We start from the raw sequence: 15,037 nt of genomic DNA, 5'->3' as shown, positions 1-15,037 counted from the left end.
CCAGGATCTCTTCTTGATCATCCCAGAGTGCAGGACACGGAATAATGGGCTCAAGTTACAGGGCGCCAGATTCCAGCTGAACACCAGGAAAAACTTGCTGACTGTTAGAGCAATACGACAACGGAACCAATTCCCTAGGGAGGTGGTGGGCTCTCCCACACTGGAGGCATTCAAGACGAGGCTGGACAGCCATCTGTCAGGGATGCTCTGACTTGGATTCCTGCACTGAGCAGGGGGTTGGACTCGATGGCCTTGTAGGCCCCTTCCAACCCTACTATTCTATGCTTTCTGTGATTCTACTGTATGGATTTGGAGTGAATTGCAAACGAATGGGAGAGAAGCTGGTAGACTACAGAGGCAGACTGTGGGGTGTAAACCAGACATTTCGTAGGTAAAATCCCACCTCAGCATTTAAGTGTAGGAACTTAGTGCCAGGTGAGCCAAGAATATTTCTCTTCAAGCTACCAGCTGTAGATTGCAGGTGTGAGTTGTACACGTGTGAAAGTTTGCAAATCACCTGAGAGACATTTTTTCTCAAAGCCCAGATGGAGCAGGTAAGGCACTTTCCAAAATGGCTGTAGGATATGATATCCCACAGGAGGCCCTAGAACCAAAATACCGCTCTGAAGGAGAGATGGTCCCTCTTTTTTTAAGCCTCCCAAATTACTCTCAATAACTCCCAATACGGATTTTTCAAATGTGGCTTACTACATAGGATTCTCAATGCCATTTACATGACAAAAGTACCATCCATACCATCTAAAACATAGCCTTTAGAGCAAAATATTCCTATCTTTAGCACCTCATCCAAAAATACAACCATCCAAGAACCCAAATATCAGCTTTGTATCTGAACATAAGATGAATCCCTGCTGAATCAGATTCAGGTGGGTCCATGTAGCCCAGCATTCTGTTTCCAATAGTGGGCAGCCCAATGCCTCCAGGGAGCCCACAGGCAGAATATGAAGGCAATAGCACTGCTCCACCATTTGTCTTCTAGCAAGTCACATTTGGAGTCATCGCAACATCTTGTGGCAGCTAATTCCGTAAGATGAATATGTATCTCATCTCATGAAGAAATACTTCCTGTCATCTGTCTTGAATGTGAGTTAGGCTCATGTTCCTTCCCATAGTTCACATGCTTTGGCATGCTTATTTGAAATAACACTGTGGATAAATGAGTGAAGAACTTACTGTCAATAGACATGAAGAACTTTTGAGCTTTCTTAGTGAAGAATTTAATTCTGCAGCCAACAAGAGGAAAGAACATCTCCAGCACCCATAAAAGTACAGTTCAAGCAAAGTTTACCTTGTTATCTCCATAACATCCTCTTTGCATGAGGAATCAGATGTACAGCTTGTTATAAACATCATTATTGTAAAATGCCTGGAGAAATTTATTTTATGAGATGCTTAATAAATTTAACAAACAAATATCATGGCATGCAGTGAATGGCAATAAGAACATTATTGAAAGAAGGGACTCTGATGTTGCTGTAGCACTGTTTGGGTTTCTAGCATATTACGAACCTAGAATTGTGGGCTGAGTATGACGATGGGAACCACTTTCAATACAGCACACATGATCTGCATGCAGAAGATCCCAGGTTCAATCCCTGGCACTCCAGGTAGGGCTGGAGAAACTTCTACCTGAAACCCTGGAGAGTCACTGGCACCGTTAGTCACTGTTGACAGTACTGGGCTAGATGGACCAAGGGTCCGATTCCATATAAGGCAGTTACCCAAGCCCCTATGAACGAATGCAGATGGATCAAAGTGCCAAACTACAGATTACAACAACATCTAATGACTGGATCACCCAACGTCTTTTTCTTTCCCTAAAAACATCTGTGATGGGAAAGCCTGACTTGGATCAAGTCCACAAGGAAACAGGGAGCTAACTCTTTCCTCACACACCAATTCCTGAATTCACACTGGACCTCTGGAGCTGCTATTAGCCGGCACTCAAATTGTACCTGTATGTTTCTACAGAAAGACAGATACATCAGGAGATCTGATCACCTGTGTAACATATAATTCGGCCCTTATTTACACAAAAGAAGAAAACCACATAAAATACTCCTCCAACTTCAGATGTGACGCTTCAGCCGTAAAAAAGAGCTGTTTTGCAATCCAACACCTGGAGGAATTGCCTGGCCAGCAGTTCTCAAGTCCAGAATCCATGTGACTGGGGATGGAAAACAAGGGGTGGATTAACCTATCAGCCTTTTTGGACAACACTTCCTGATATCAGCATATGTTGACAAGAATGAGTGGCCAGTGTGTATAAGAAAAGATGCCCCAAATGTCACATAAAGAGACCACTTTGCTGTATGCTTTTCTGTGACTGTAAAGGGCCCTGTTCTTCAAAAGATGAAAGAACTGTGCAGGAGGAATATCAGGGCCATTTTCTATATGTTTGTTGTTTCCTTATTTTTTATTTGTGTACTTTTTAAAAATTTGTGTTTTTAACCAGAAGTATTAATTTTAGAAGTAAATAGTAGTGGGACACCAGTTACTTAAAAGACATCCATTTCATTATGAATATGCACATTTGAAATAAATATTGTATTTGAAATAATAAATGATTGCTCACATAACCTTTCATTATCCATGTCATGTCAAATCACGTAAACGATGAGCCTGGACCCAAAGGGCCATGCCTGGAATATGGTGTGCCCACTAGGGCTTTTCTGTACTCCCCTTCCCACTGAAGCCCCTCACAGTGACCTAAAGCTATCACAGCAGGTCAGGTGGCCCTCTGGAATGGGATTCAATCCCAAGTAAGGGCTGGAGTCAGAACTGAAAGTCACCAGTTGCCCTTCCCTCCTTGCCCCCAATGCACATGAAGAGGAACATTTGTACATGGAGAGTGGGCTGCATACTGGCCATGGTAAGAAATGTATTAATCTGCTAGACATACAAAGGTGATATGTGGTATATATGATGGTTTCTTTCAGGGAGGGTGTCACATATTCAATATGGATAACCTCTCCCTGGTCAGATATCCCTTATAGCAGTTGACAGGGTTTGAGTGTCTGGACTTGGTGTTGGAAGCCCGAGACAGGATAGGGATTCTGTTGGTGTACCATCCAGTCCACTGCTTCCCCAAGCTGATGGAGCTCGTCTTGAAGGTGGTGCTGAGGACCCCAAAGCTTTTGGTTTTGGTTCAACCTTCGTGCTGAGGTTGCATGGAACTTCAGGGCTTCCATGACAACCATGACCCTATCTCAATTATATCTGGCCCCAAACATGTAGCAGGACATACTCTGGACCTCATCTTTTGTACTGGATGAGGAAAAAATACTCTGTGGGCAGGGGAGCCAGTGATGACTCTCTTGTCAAGTATAGATCATTACCTGATTCAGATTGATCTTGTGACCACTTGTAACCCCTGCAGGTGTGAAGGAACAATTGCTATGGTCCACCCTCAAAGATGGATCCTGAATATTTCCTGAGGTCTCTGGGAGATTTTCCTGCAGCTTTAGGTTCTGCTGAGGCCCTGGTCTCTGCCTAAGATAGAGGGATAACCCAGCTATTGATACAATAGCGCCCTAATGTCCTTGTCCCAATCACAGCCATGTCAGCTCCCTGGAAGCAACTGGGCTGACAAGAAGAGTGCAAGTGGCAGAAGGCTTATGATGAGCATGATCAAACACAGGGAAGAAATCACTATAGGGCCTGCTCTGTGGCGGCGATGAGACTCTACTTCACCGCTACCATTGCCTTTGCAGAATACCAGCTAGCAGAGAACTTTTGAGTGGTAAAGAACCTGTTGTATAGTGGCTCCAATAGCCAAGTGATGGAACCCTCAAAGCACTGCTGTGATCAGTTTGCGTTGCATTTTGCAGATAAAGTTGCTTGCACTGAGTATGTGGACAAGCTACTTGGAGGATTCAGGCCCGCCATGTGTTTGCTGGATCTATGCTCATTCTGGATTTTGAAAGCTGCCAAGTCTAGGCTTTTTACACAGACTTTGGAAGTGGTGAATGCTTCGCTGAGGGAAGAGGAAGTTCCTACTGCCTTAAAAAGGCGGCAGTGAGACCTCTATTGCAAAACAACAACTATGGACCTTATGGTCCTGGATAACTATCACCCAGATTCAAATGCTCCATTTTCATGCAGAGCGAGGGAGAAGGTGGTAGTGTCTCAGCTCTAGGCAGTCTTGCATAAAATGGATTATTTAAATCTGTTCCAATTGTTTCTACCCTAGTTATGGGAATGGAAACAGCTTTGGTCACCCTGGTGGTTGATTAACGTTAGGGAATGGATGTGTGTGTGTGTGTTCTTTTAGTTCTCCTGGACCTCTCAGTCACCTCTGATGCCATTGATCATAGTATCTTGTTTGCTGAGTTATCTTGCTGGGGCATGGGGGGAGGCACTTAGGACAAGTTACAATTTTGAGCTGGCTTTTTTCTGGTCGGACATACTCAGCCGATGATGCAAAGGGATTTCTGTTGCATCTCATGGCCTTTAGCCTATGGAGTATTACAATGTTCTATCTTGTTTTCCATGGTTTTTAGCATCTACATGAAGCCACTAGGGGCAGTCATCTGGAGGTTTGGGTTACAGTGTCATCAACATGCAGATGACACACAACTAGGGATGTTGGAGAATTCCGCCACGGACTCCAGTGAGGCCCCCCAGAATCTGTGGCGGAACGGCCACCCCCCGCAATCCCCCCCCAGAACGGACCTACCTGGCGGCGGCGGCAGCGGATGCGACGGCGGCTCTGGCTCGTCTTCTGGCCACTGCCGGGCTGCTGTGGCCGCAAATGGTGGCCGTAATAGCAGCCGCCATTTGCGTCCCTGCCTTTTGCTGTGATAGGCTACGTAAATACATACGTAGCCTATCACAGCTTAATGCAAGGACACAAATGGCGGCCGCTATGACGGCCACCATTTGCGGCCGCAGCAGCCTGGCAGAGGCCGGAAGTCCAGCTGCGGCCGGCCCCAGCTGGCGGCTCCATGGCCTTGCTGCGGAGCAGAGCTGGCTGGGGAGGATTCCGGGGGGAGGGACAGATTGCCTCCCCGCCACCGCCAAAGCCCCGGACCGGAACCAGGTAAGGGATTCGTACATCCCTACACACAACTCTACCTCTTGTTTCCATCTGTTAACCCCAGGGATACTGTGGAACTCTTTGGAAGCATTTTTGGGATAAATGAAAAAACTAAAACAATCCAGAAAAGATGGAGGTACTGTGAAAAGATGGGAAAACTGGTTACTCCAAACAGAGATATTCAACCATTTCTGGATGGGATTGTGCTCCCTCTGAAGTCCAAGTTCTAGCTTGGGGGTTGTCCTGGACTTGGCATTGTCAATAGAAGCAAAGGTGACATGCCTTGTATAAGTTTAGTTGATTGTCCAGTCAGCTATGGTTTACAAGATAAACAAAAAAAGAAAAATAGTGTTCAGGGTGGAAAGGACACCAGCCTTTCTCCTTGCTCTTCTGGCAGTTAGCTTCAAAACAAAAACCTAACCAAAAGCAAAAGAGCAGGCTGGTTCTTTCTTCTGGTATCAGCTAGGGTGAGGTTTTGGTTTGTTTTTGTTTAGTTGTCCCATTCTTACAAGACCAAAGGGAGAGGGCATTATAAAGATTAAAAAATTATGTATGGTGGGAAGAGTGAATAAAGATAATGTCTTTCCTTCACTCTTGAATTTTGGGAGGGCCACTCAGGGAAGTAATAAACTGATTCATGAAAGATAGTACATCTTCACATAGTTAACTTAAGGAATTGACTTGTTGTTCAGTCATTAAGTCGTGTTTGACTCTTCGTGACCCCATGGACCATAGCACGCCAGGCCTTCCTGTCCTCCGCTCTCTCCTAGAGTGTGCTCAAGTTCATATTCATTGCATCGGTGATGCTATCTAGCCATCTCATCCTCTGCCGTCCCCTTCTCCTTTTGCCTTCGATCTTTCCAGCATCAGGGTCTTTTCCAGGGAGTTTTCTCTTTGCATTAGGTGGCCAAAATATTTGAGCTTCAGCTTCAGTATCTGTCCTTCCAATGAGCACTCAGGGTTGATTTCCTTTAGGATGGACTGATTTGACCTCCTTGCAGTCCAGGGGACTCGTAAGAGTCTTTTCCAGCACCACAGTTCGAACGAATCAATTCTTTGGTGCTCAGCCTTCCTTATAGTCCAGCTCTCACAGCCATACGTTACTACTGGGAAAACCATAGCTTTGATTAGACGGACCTTTGTCGGCAAGGTGATGTCTCTGCTTCTGACTATGCTGTCTAGGTTTGCCATAGCTTTCCTCCCAGGGAGCAAGCGTCTTTTAATTTCATGGCTACAGTCACCGTCTGTGGTGATCTTGGAGCCCAAGAAAATACAATCTGCCACTGCTTCCATTTCTTCCCCTTCTATATGCCAGGAAGTGATGGGGCCAGATGCCATGATCTTCGTTTTTTTAATGTTGAGTTTCAAACCAGCTTTTGCACTCTCCTCTTTCACCCTCAACAAGAGGCTGTTTAGATCCTCTTCGCTTTCTGCCATTAGGGTGGTATCGTCTGCGTATCTGAGGTTGTTGATAATTCTCCCGGCAATCTTAATTCCAACCTGTGATTCATCCAACCCGGCGTTTCTCATGATGTACTCTGCATATAAGTTAAATAAGCAGGGCGACAATATACAGCCTTGTCGTACTCCTTTCCCAATTTTGAACCAATCGGTTGTTCAATGTCCGGTTCTTACCGTTGCTTCTTGTCCCTCGTACAGGTTTCTCAGGAGACAGGTAAGGTGGTCTGGTACTCCCATCTCTTTAAGAATTTGCCAGAGTTTGTTGTGATCCACACAATCAAAGGCTTTAACATAGTCAATGAAGCAGAAATAGAAATAGCAAAAAACCCCATGGAACGTATCACAAGGAATTCACTAGCATAAGGTAAATTCTGGGGGCATTCTGCTGGAACCAAGGTGACTCCATTCTCTGAGAGGGGCTGATCTCATTCCCAATGCCAGCCTGGTGCTGTTGTAGGATAATTCCCTTCTGTTGTAAGCAACAGATGGTAAAATTTAAAAACCCTGCTCCTTGACGGAAAAAAGGTGTGTGGGGAAGGGAGGTCACTCCTGCCCATCCTAGTTGGTGCTTTGCTGACACTGCCCCCCCCCCCCGAGTTAGGATTGCTCAACTAGCTATTCTCATCCCTTCCTGAAACAAGACTGCAATTCTAAACATACTTACTAGGGACTAAGCACCACTGGACACAATGGGACTTATTTCTGAGTAAACATGCATCGGATTGTGCTCCATGTCCAAGTATGCATAGCTGAACGAAACACATATTTTTCTCCATCAACATCTCCATCTCTATTGCCTTTCTCTCCTCCATCTCTATTTGTTGTCCTTGCGGCAATTTTTGTTTGGAAGCTCCTCCGGGCAGAGACCTGGCAGCTTATTTGCTATTCTGTAAGCCATCACACGCACTGATAAGTTGTTTAAAAAAACAACATAGCAGCAGTGACAACAATAAATAATAGATGAAGGAGAATGTGGTGATGGTCACTCCTTAGATGGCTTTAAAAATAGGATTACAGCATGACAGTTAAACTAAACCTCCAGAATGCCAGATACTTAAGGGCAGTTAAGTATGCCAGACAATTAAGCGGTTGCCGCCCTCAGGACTTGGCTGGCGACTGCTGAAAAATAAAATGCGGGACTAGACGGACTTTCTTCGTTTGAATTAACAGGAGCAACTCTCGTGCTTCACTCGTGTACAGCCAGGTCTTCTTTTCTAGTCAGCTTTGTAAAGGAGAAGAGCTCATGAGCCTGCGCAGGAAGAACCACAGAGATAGAAACGACTAGTTTTCAGAATGTGAATTTGCAGTTTTAATAAACTTTTTAAAATCTTCTCTCCCGGAGCGAACTCAGAGGTGCCCATAGAAATTAATGGAGGAATCCAGGATTTCACGGGTGTGTGCGTGTGTGTGTGTGTGTGGGGGGGGTGGCAGCAGTTTTTAAATGTTTAAAAGTGCAGTCTGCACACAAGTCAATGGAACAGAAGGCTTCTACCTGCAACTGAGCATTGGTGAGGCGATTAAATAGAGACTGGCCTTGGCTGTAACCAGAGATTTCCACGGCAAACCCAAACCAGCGTCAGCTCCACCTCTTAACTGGCGGTATCGACAGTGGACTACGTTGCAAGGCTGCAGTGGAGGCGGGTGGCTCTGATGTCGGTGGGGCTGTGCATCCATTCTGGGTTTCAGTCAGAACCGGCCAGAGCTCTAAAGGGGCTGTCCAAGGAGCTGAATCTATTTAGGGGGGAAAGGCTTCAACACCTTGGATAACCCCCTTAGGCTTCTGGCTGGCTCTGACTGAAGCCCAGAATGGATTTACAGCCCCATCGAAATCGGAGCATCCGGCCTCCGCTGCAAGGCTGCTCTAAGGACGTATTTCCCAGTGAAAGCGCCCCGCCCCCACATGGAGATAATGAACTGCACTGGCATTGGCAGGGTGATGGTTGAAATGTTTGAAACCTTTTAAAACAGTGATATTTTTCACACGATAAAAGGCAGGCACTAGAAAAAGCACTAACGCCTTTGTTAGTCGCCTCCGCGTAACGAAAGCAGCGTTCAATCTTGGATTTCGCCATTGGTTTTTATGGGCAGCTCTCACTTCCGCCACGGGGGGGGAAAATGGGACCATCGGAACCCGGAAGTTCTTGTTTCCAGATGATAGCCATCTTGCCTCTACTTCTCCAATCTTTACGCCTCCAACTAACCTCTAGCGAAAGGGGCGGAGCGATCACTATTTCGTTCCGGGTAGCACGCCGGAAGTGCTGGTCTCCGTGGGAAACGAGGCCTGGGGAGGTTGTTGATCCCAGGTAGGGGAAAGGGGTTGGTGGTGAATGTTTGGAGGGGCTCAAGCCGTTCTCCGTGGGGCGGCATCACCTTGAGCTTGGATCGACATTATTTTTAGCACCGACTTCCCGAGAAGGCCGGGACTGTTGCTGGGCCTTCGGAAGACAAGTGAAGCGGGCAGCTCTCCCCTTCCTCGTGCGTCCCCCTTTCCAAGTCACGCTGGGTCATTTTGTTCCTACAGGCCCAGGCGGAGGCTGTGGGATTGATTGGGTGTTAATGCTGCTTATTCCGACTTCTGTCTCTTCCTTTCCTCCCCCGCTCTCTATTTTTGCTACCTGCCTTTCCCTCTAGAAAACAGACTAGAAAAAAAGGCCGCCCTGGCCTGCTCGCGCCCCTTTAACTGTGCTGGCACAACTTTTCACTGCGTTACTGTCACCTCTGAATTTCTCCTGTTAAAAGGAGAACGTGGCCTGTTCAGAAGTGGCTGACAACTCGGCAGCCCTCTCTCGGTTGCCCACCTGGCAAGAGCTACAACGCTTCTGCGGGCGTTAAGAATGGAGCCGGACTCCATATGATTTGTATAGAGGCAGGGGTAGCCCCACTGAGAGAATTGCTGCACATATCTCCATAATCAGGAGTGCAGTTGGTTTTGCTCCCTTTCATTGACTATGGAATGAGGGCTGTTTGAGTGGGGAGACACAGGCTGGGGAAAAACCATATGCGGTGCATAAAAGCTAAGGTAGCCATGTAAGTCTGTTTAAAAAACAACAACAACAACAACCCTGCAAAATCCACAGCTGGACAATACCTTCATTAGGACCAGCCAACATGTCAGAAAATAAGGTGTGAGATTTTGAGTTCTCCAGAACTCTTCATCACGCTGGATGGTATAACAAAGAGTGGGGGAAAGAGGCAAAGCAACAGTTGGGCCAGATGTAACCATGAGGTCTGCATTTAGTCTGTCTCAAGATGGAAATTGCAGATTGAATGAATTAGTCTCTGCTAGCTGTTGTACATATCTGATTATACCTAGGATTTTTAGATGACAAGCTAATGGCTTAAAACGATCTCTTAAATCTTAAAAGTCCAGTTCTTACCCAGATCTGACTCTAACCTTAAGCAAAACATACCGGTTCTTGGTTAGGCAGAGAGCAGAAGTAAAGGCAAATATGGCTGTCTTTATATTGGTGCAGCTGGAGTTTAATTATGGGTTATGAACTAAGTTTTTAAAAGGCTATTGAAGCCAAAATATGTAGTATTACTTAGTGGTTCTGTGTCACCCAGTAGGGTTGGTAGGAAAAGGGGTAAAATCTCAAGATGATGGATCCAAACCAAAAGAAACTCTTTTTTTGCATAGTTTGATGGGAATTATTACTGATTCACAACCTGTTGGTCATATTCCACCCATGGGCTGCCAGACACCTGCTCAATAGCCTACAAAATACTATTATGCAGTATGCTCTATCTCTTAGTCAATGAGACACCAACCTCCTAGCCTCCATCCCTGTAGTTGCAGGATCTGAGCTTCTGTGGATGTGGTAACTCTAGTTCTCAGTGGTGTTGGTCTTGCAAATGCAAAAATTTACATCTGTTCTTAGCCCTTAACAGTCATTAGGAATGGAAAGAAGGGCTCTTGATGAAGCTTCCCCCCCCCCCTTCTTATCCTTAACTTTTGTTTCTCCTTTGCATGCTGCAGGCAAGGATGGGCCGTAGGAAGTCAAAGCGGAAGCCTCCACCCAAAAAGAAGATGACAGGGACACTTGAGACCCAGTTTACCTGCCCCTTCTGTAACCATGAGAAGTCATGTGATGTTAAAATGTAAGCTGTGTGTGAGGAAAAAGAGTAGATATTTGGATGGCAAACTGAATCTATCTGGTAGAGTGCAGCCACTGGGGTTCCAGACACTTAAAAGGGAAGGTTCAGAAAATAAGAATGCAGGAGGATTCTATTTGAGGCAATATTTGAATTGTGAAAGGGATGGAGCAAAATGGTAGTTCAAGCCTTTACAAAGGATTGATCCGCTCATCTTCTCTCTCACTGATCCAGCTATGTGTTACATTGTATAGAATGCCACAAGCAGAAATTGTGTACTAGAGCAATGTAGTGGTAGAGCAAATTCCTCCAGGGACAAAACACTAAGGGAAAGCTCAACCCCCTTCTCTCCCCCACCCTTTACATTCTAAAACAGTATAAAGAAAGTATTTGTACAGCCTTTCAACAGTTTTGAAGAAGGAATGGCACAAAAACTAGAGAGAATTTTAGAAGAAATCAAAAGGTAGAGGACAAAAAGACTAAGGCATTTAGAAGGACAAGTGAAAGAAAATTTTCTAAGAGTCAGAATTCTTGAGTACACATAAGTATTAAATAAAGAGATTGAAATATATAGAAACTAGAATAAGAACATAGCACAACAGGTCTAAAGTGAAAAGGACAGCATTTATCCAAGAAGAAATCCCAAGGATGTCCATGATTGTTGTCCATTGCATGGCCTCTAACCACTTCTGCTACAAATAAAGGGGAGTGGAAATGGGCAGTCCTTTGCGCTGCACCATTAATCTGGCCTTATCTTCTCCCCATTCCCAAGAATGGGAGGGTTACCTCCAGCTGCAACTTGTCAGGTAATGACTGTATTCCAAGCAAAGCTTTGTGGAGGGTACTTCCTCCTTTGCAATGCCTCTATCCAAGTTCAGGCTGAGATGAAGGCATGGATGTTTGTACCCGCTGTTCATTGCATGTTAAGGGATGTTCAGTACCCAAGCAAGTATGTGTGAGCAACCCCTGCTGATGTTTATTCTGGCCTCCAATTTTTCAGATGCATGTATTTTGTAGGACTGGAAATATTTGCTACTTTAACATGGTTTCTATCTTCCAGGGATAGAGCTCGGAATACTGGTGTGATATCTTGTACCGTGTGTCTGGAAGAATTTCAGACCCCTATAACATGTATCCTTTGGTCTGTTACTCAGTAAAAGGGTCCACAAGCAGTACTTCCTCTGTCCCACCCAACTGGGTAAAAGGAAAAGTGTGTTTGTAGTGGGTTGGGGGCGGGGAGATGAGAAATAGTGCTTGGATTTTAAGTATTTTATAATTTCTGATTCTTTCCCCATGTAAGGTCTTGCTTTCATGTCAGTAACTTGTAAGATAGGGTGAGATGCTTTATTCTGGCTCTACCTAGTTCTGCCTGTCATGTGGTAAGAGCTTGGAAGTAGAGTTAGCATCAAAACTGATAATCAGTCTGATAGAACATAGTCACATATGCCTCATTCCTTGGTGGTAATCAGTTGATGCTCCCCGTCCCCCTGTCCCCCACTGCACAATTTAAATAAGCTAAAGTCCCACTCTTGACCAGCTTAATCATGGTCACTAAAGGTATCAACAGTCAAGTTTTGCAATGCCTCTGAAAGACTGAGTATTTGGGTGGATCTGCAAGGGAAGGGTTTCCAACCACTTCCAAGCCTGGAGAAGAGGTAGCATTCTCTGAAGTGCTGCTGGATGCACTGAAAGATATCCCATGATGCTCTCACTCTGTATTTTTGTAGCTCAGCTTGTTCCATGTGCTCAGGGCTGTAACATCTTCACATAATATAGGAAGAGGGTTAAATGTTTCCCACAGAAAGGGAATTATGAGAGTTCTTTTAAAAATTGAAAAGGTAGCAGTAGATCCAAAGAGAAGATAACAAAGAAATGGTGGGGAGCTAGAAAGTTTAGCTTTTACTAGGCAAAACCAGTTGTGAGCCAGGTTGTGGCAACTGCTCCTGTCTGTTCTCTGGTTTTCCATTCCGTTTTATTTACCATAAAACATTTGGGCTATTGTGGCAGTCTCACGTCTATAAAAACACATTGAGCAGCATGACTAAAAAGTGCTGTTAAAAGGAAAAAATACAGCAGTCATGAAAGGCTATAGGGAGGTAACAGGAAAAGAGTGTTGGCATACATTCATAAAAGATCATTTTATGTAGGATTCCTTGACTTTTGACCCTAAAGATCTTTCGGAACCGGTGGATGTTTACAGTGATTGGATAGATGCGTGTGAGGCAGCCAATCAGTAGCAGCAACTGGAGAGGAACTTGCTAAGAGTTAAACAAGACTGGGGTGGGTTGGGGGATGTTCATAACATAATGCATTGTTATATAATGCATTGAAGATACAACTGGAGTGGCTGGGAAATGGTGGCTCTTGTGCTGTTTGTTTCTATCCAGTAATCCTGTCCTTTTACATGAATATTATGGAATTGTTCTCCTGCAGTTGAGGGACTAAAGATTCAGCTGGATCTGCAAGAGTGGGAAAAGCCAGCATTTTTGTGACCAGCCTGGCCATTGGGAATTTTCCTATATAAGGTTGCCTAGCATGCAGCCCGTGCGGTGCTGCTGCTCAACCTCTGTTGGGCTTCTGTGGAAGGGGTTTCCGTGCGAGCTCCTTTGCAGTTCAGTGTTCAGTGATAGGCCTTGAGGTGATGTGCCCCTTGTTGCCACGGTTAAACAGCAATGCTTAGGAAGCAGGAATACACAGACTGTAAGAAGTAATCCTCTCCTGATCCCACACGGTATGCTTTTTAGTAGCATTGGCTGGAGTAGTAGACTTGGCCACTGAGGCAACCTTCCTCTCAGTAGGCTGTCCCCAATTAGGTTGGGTGGCAGCATGTTGTCTTTGTATACCTGATAACTGCCAGAAGAATATCTTACAGTCCTTTCCCTGCCAGCCTTTTTCTGCATCCATTTGTGCACAGGACTGCACAGGACTCTTCTATCCTTTCTAGGTACTTTGAATGAAATAGGCAAGTATAATTCCTGCCTTGTAGTTCAATATGCAGAAGCCTAACCTTGGCCTTGTGTTAACAGGATGAAAAAAAAATCTCCAAAGTTCCTCTTGATTTTACTGTTTTAAATGGAGACTGTATCCCATGAAGAAAATGTTGCTTTATTTTAAATTCCTTATTTAAAAACCAGTTTAGTTGCTAGTGAAGTTAACTATGTTTCTGAGGCTAGGCCCTCTAAATAGCGCTGGGCATGGGATTTTGGGGATTTTATTATGGTGTAATAACTTTAGTTCAAAGGAGCAAGGCTGCCTGTGTCGCTGAGAAATTGTGCCATCATCTGATAGATAGGTGCTGGTGTAATGTACATAGGTGGAATTGAATGGTATATTGTGAAATATCCCTCCTCTTGTGTGTGTTTTATTTTGCTCATTTTGCTTTCCTCAGCGTATTTCCAGGTGTGCAGTGAGTATGCGCTCTCCTTGCCAGGAACAGTTTACTGAATTGGCAGTCTGGGTTTCCTTTTCTTATTAGTCTTAGTTCCCCCTTAGTGCCCACAAATAAAGGATCCCAGCAACTGCTGCAAGTGGCTTTAGAGGGAGTGGTAAGCTGTATGTATCTTTACTTAGAGCCTGGGGGTGGGGGCAGGATTTTGATTCTGAATCTTGCTATTGAGGAAGGGGAATATTTTGGCCTGTTCTCAGCCTGCCTTCCTCAGTGCTACATGGTATTGATTCAGGAAGCCTTTGAAAAACATCCTGATATACATTCCCAGATTGTAGTTGCTGCCTATCAAGTCCCATGTCTTTAAGATCTAAGCCAAAATGAATTCCATGCTCTGTTGGACCACAAATGCCCTGTAATTAATGTCTGAGGAAGCAAAAGCCCACTTCTTGTTGCTAATGTATTTGAGGAGTCTCTGCCAGTAGTTTGCAGTGATTAACATCCCTTTTAAATAAATGCCATATTAGAAAAGGAGCTTTTTAGTGTCTTGTGTCTCCCAAGCCGCTCTTTCTAGGTTGCTTTGTGTTCCTTAATTACGACTATGGTGACAACTTTGCTTTTGTGTTTGTATCTTTCTTATATAATTGCTGTCCATTTTGTGCTAGTTTCTGCTATCCCATGCTTAATGCTGAGAGTATTACGTTTCCTAAGGATGCTCTGACCCAGTTTTTGGAGAACTGGAAGAGATCAAAAGAGTATCTAATTGAACTCTGCCATGAGAGTTGGACCACTAACATCTCTTTGCTTTCTTTTCCCCCATTCCCCTTATTGGTGAATCCAGTTTAAATTATTGTATACCAGAAGCGGAGAGCAGCTTGTATGGTGATCAGGTAGTACTTACAGGATTAAATGGCTCCTGATACCTTAAGTAAATGAGCAAGCTGCTGGGGAAGGCTGAAAACTTTCGAGAACACTGGCCAGTTTCTGTTCTGGAGGACAAAGTGGCTTACTATGAAATTCTGACATTTCTGGTATTCACA

At 44.7% G+C, this 15,037-nt stretch overlaps 1 protein-coding gene across 2 annotated transcripts; it reads left to right on the top strand.

The window, feature by feature from the left end:
* Nucleotides 1–8,780: 8,780 nt before the first annotated feature.
* ELOF1 (elongation factor 1) lies at nt 8,781–14,528 on the top strand. Of its 2 annotated transcripts, none has more exons than XM_084835725.1 (4): nt 8,781–8,823; nt 10,497–10,618; nt 11,673–11,743; nt 12,785–14,528. In XM_084835725.1, exons 2-4 carry the CDS (start codon nt 10,503–10,505, stop codon nt 12,847–12,849), a joined length of 252 nt encoding a protein of 83 aa, XP_084691851.1. In that variant the 5' UTR covers nt 8,781–8,823; nt 10,497–10,502; the 3' UTR covers nt 12,850–14,528. The 2 variants fall into 2 exon arrangements, with proteins under 2 accessions (XP_084691851.1, XP_084691852.1); XM_084835726.1 differs by lacking the exon at nt 8,781–8,823 and adding an exon at nt 8,833–8,995.
* The last annotated feature ends 509 nt before the right edge of the window (nt 14,529–15,037 follow it).

The sequence above is a fragment of the Heloderma suspectum genome, chromosome 2, assembly GCF_057233095.1.
Source record: "Heloderma suspectum isolate Gila_16-S chromosome 2, 16-S_ref, whole genome shotgun sequence".
NCBI classification, from domain to species: domain Eukaryota; kingdom Metazoa; phylum Chordata; class Lepidosauria; order Squamata; family Helodermatidae; genus Heloderma; species Heloderma suspectum.
This window is presented reverse-complemented; position numbering and strand designations above follow the sequence as displayed.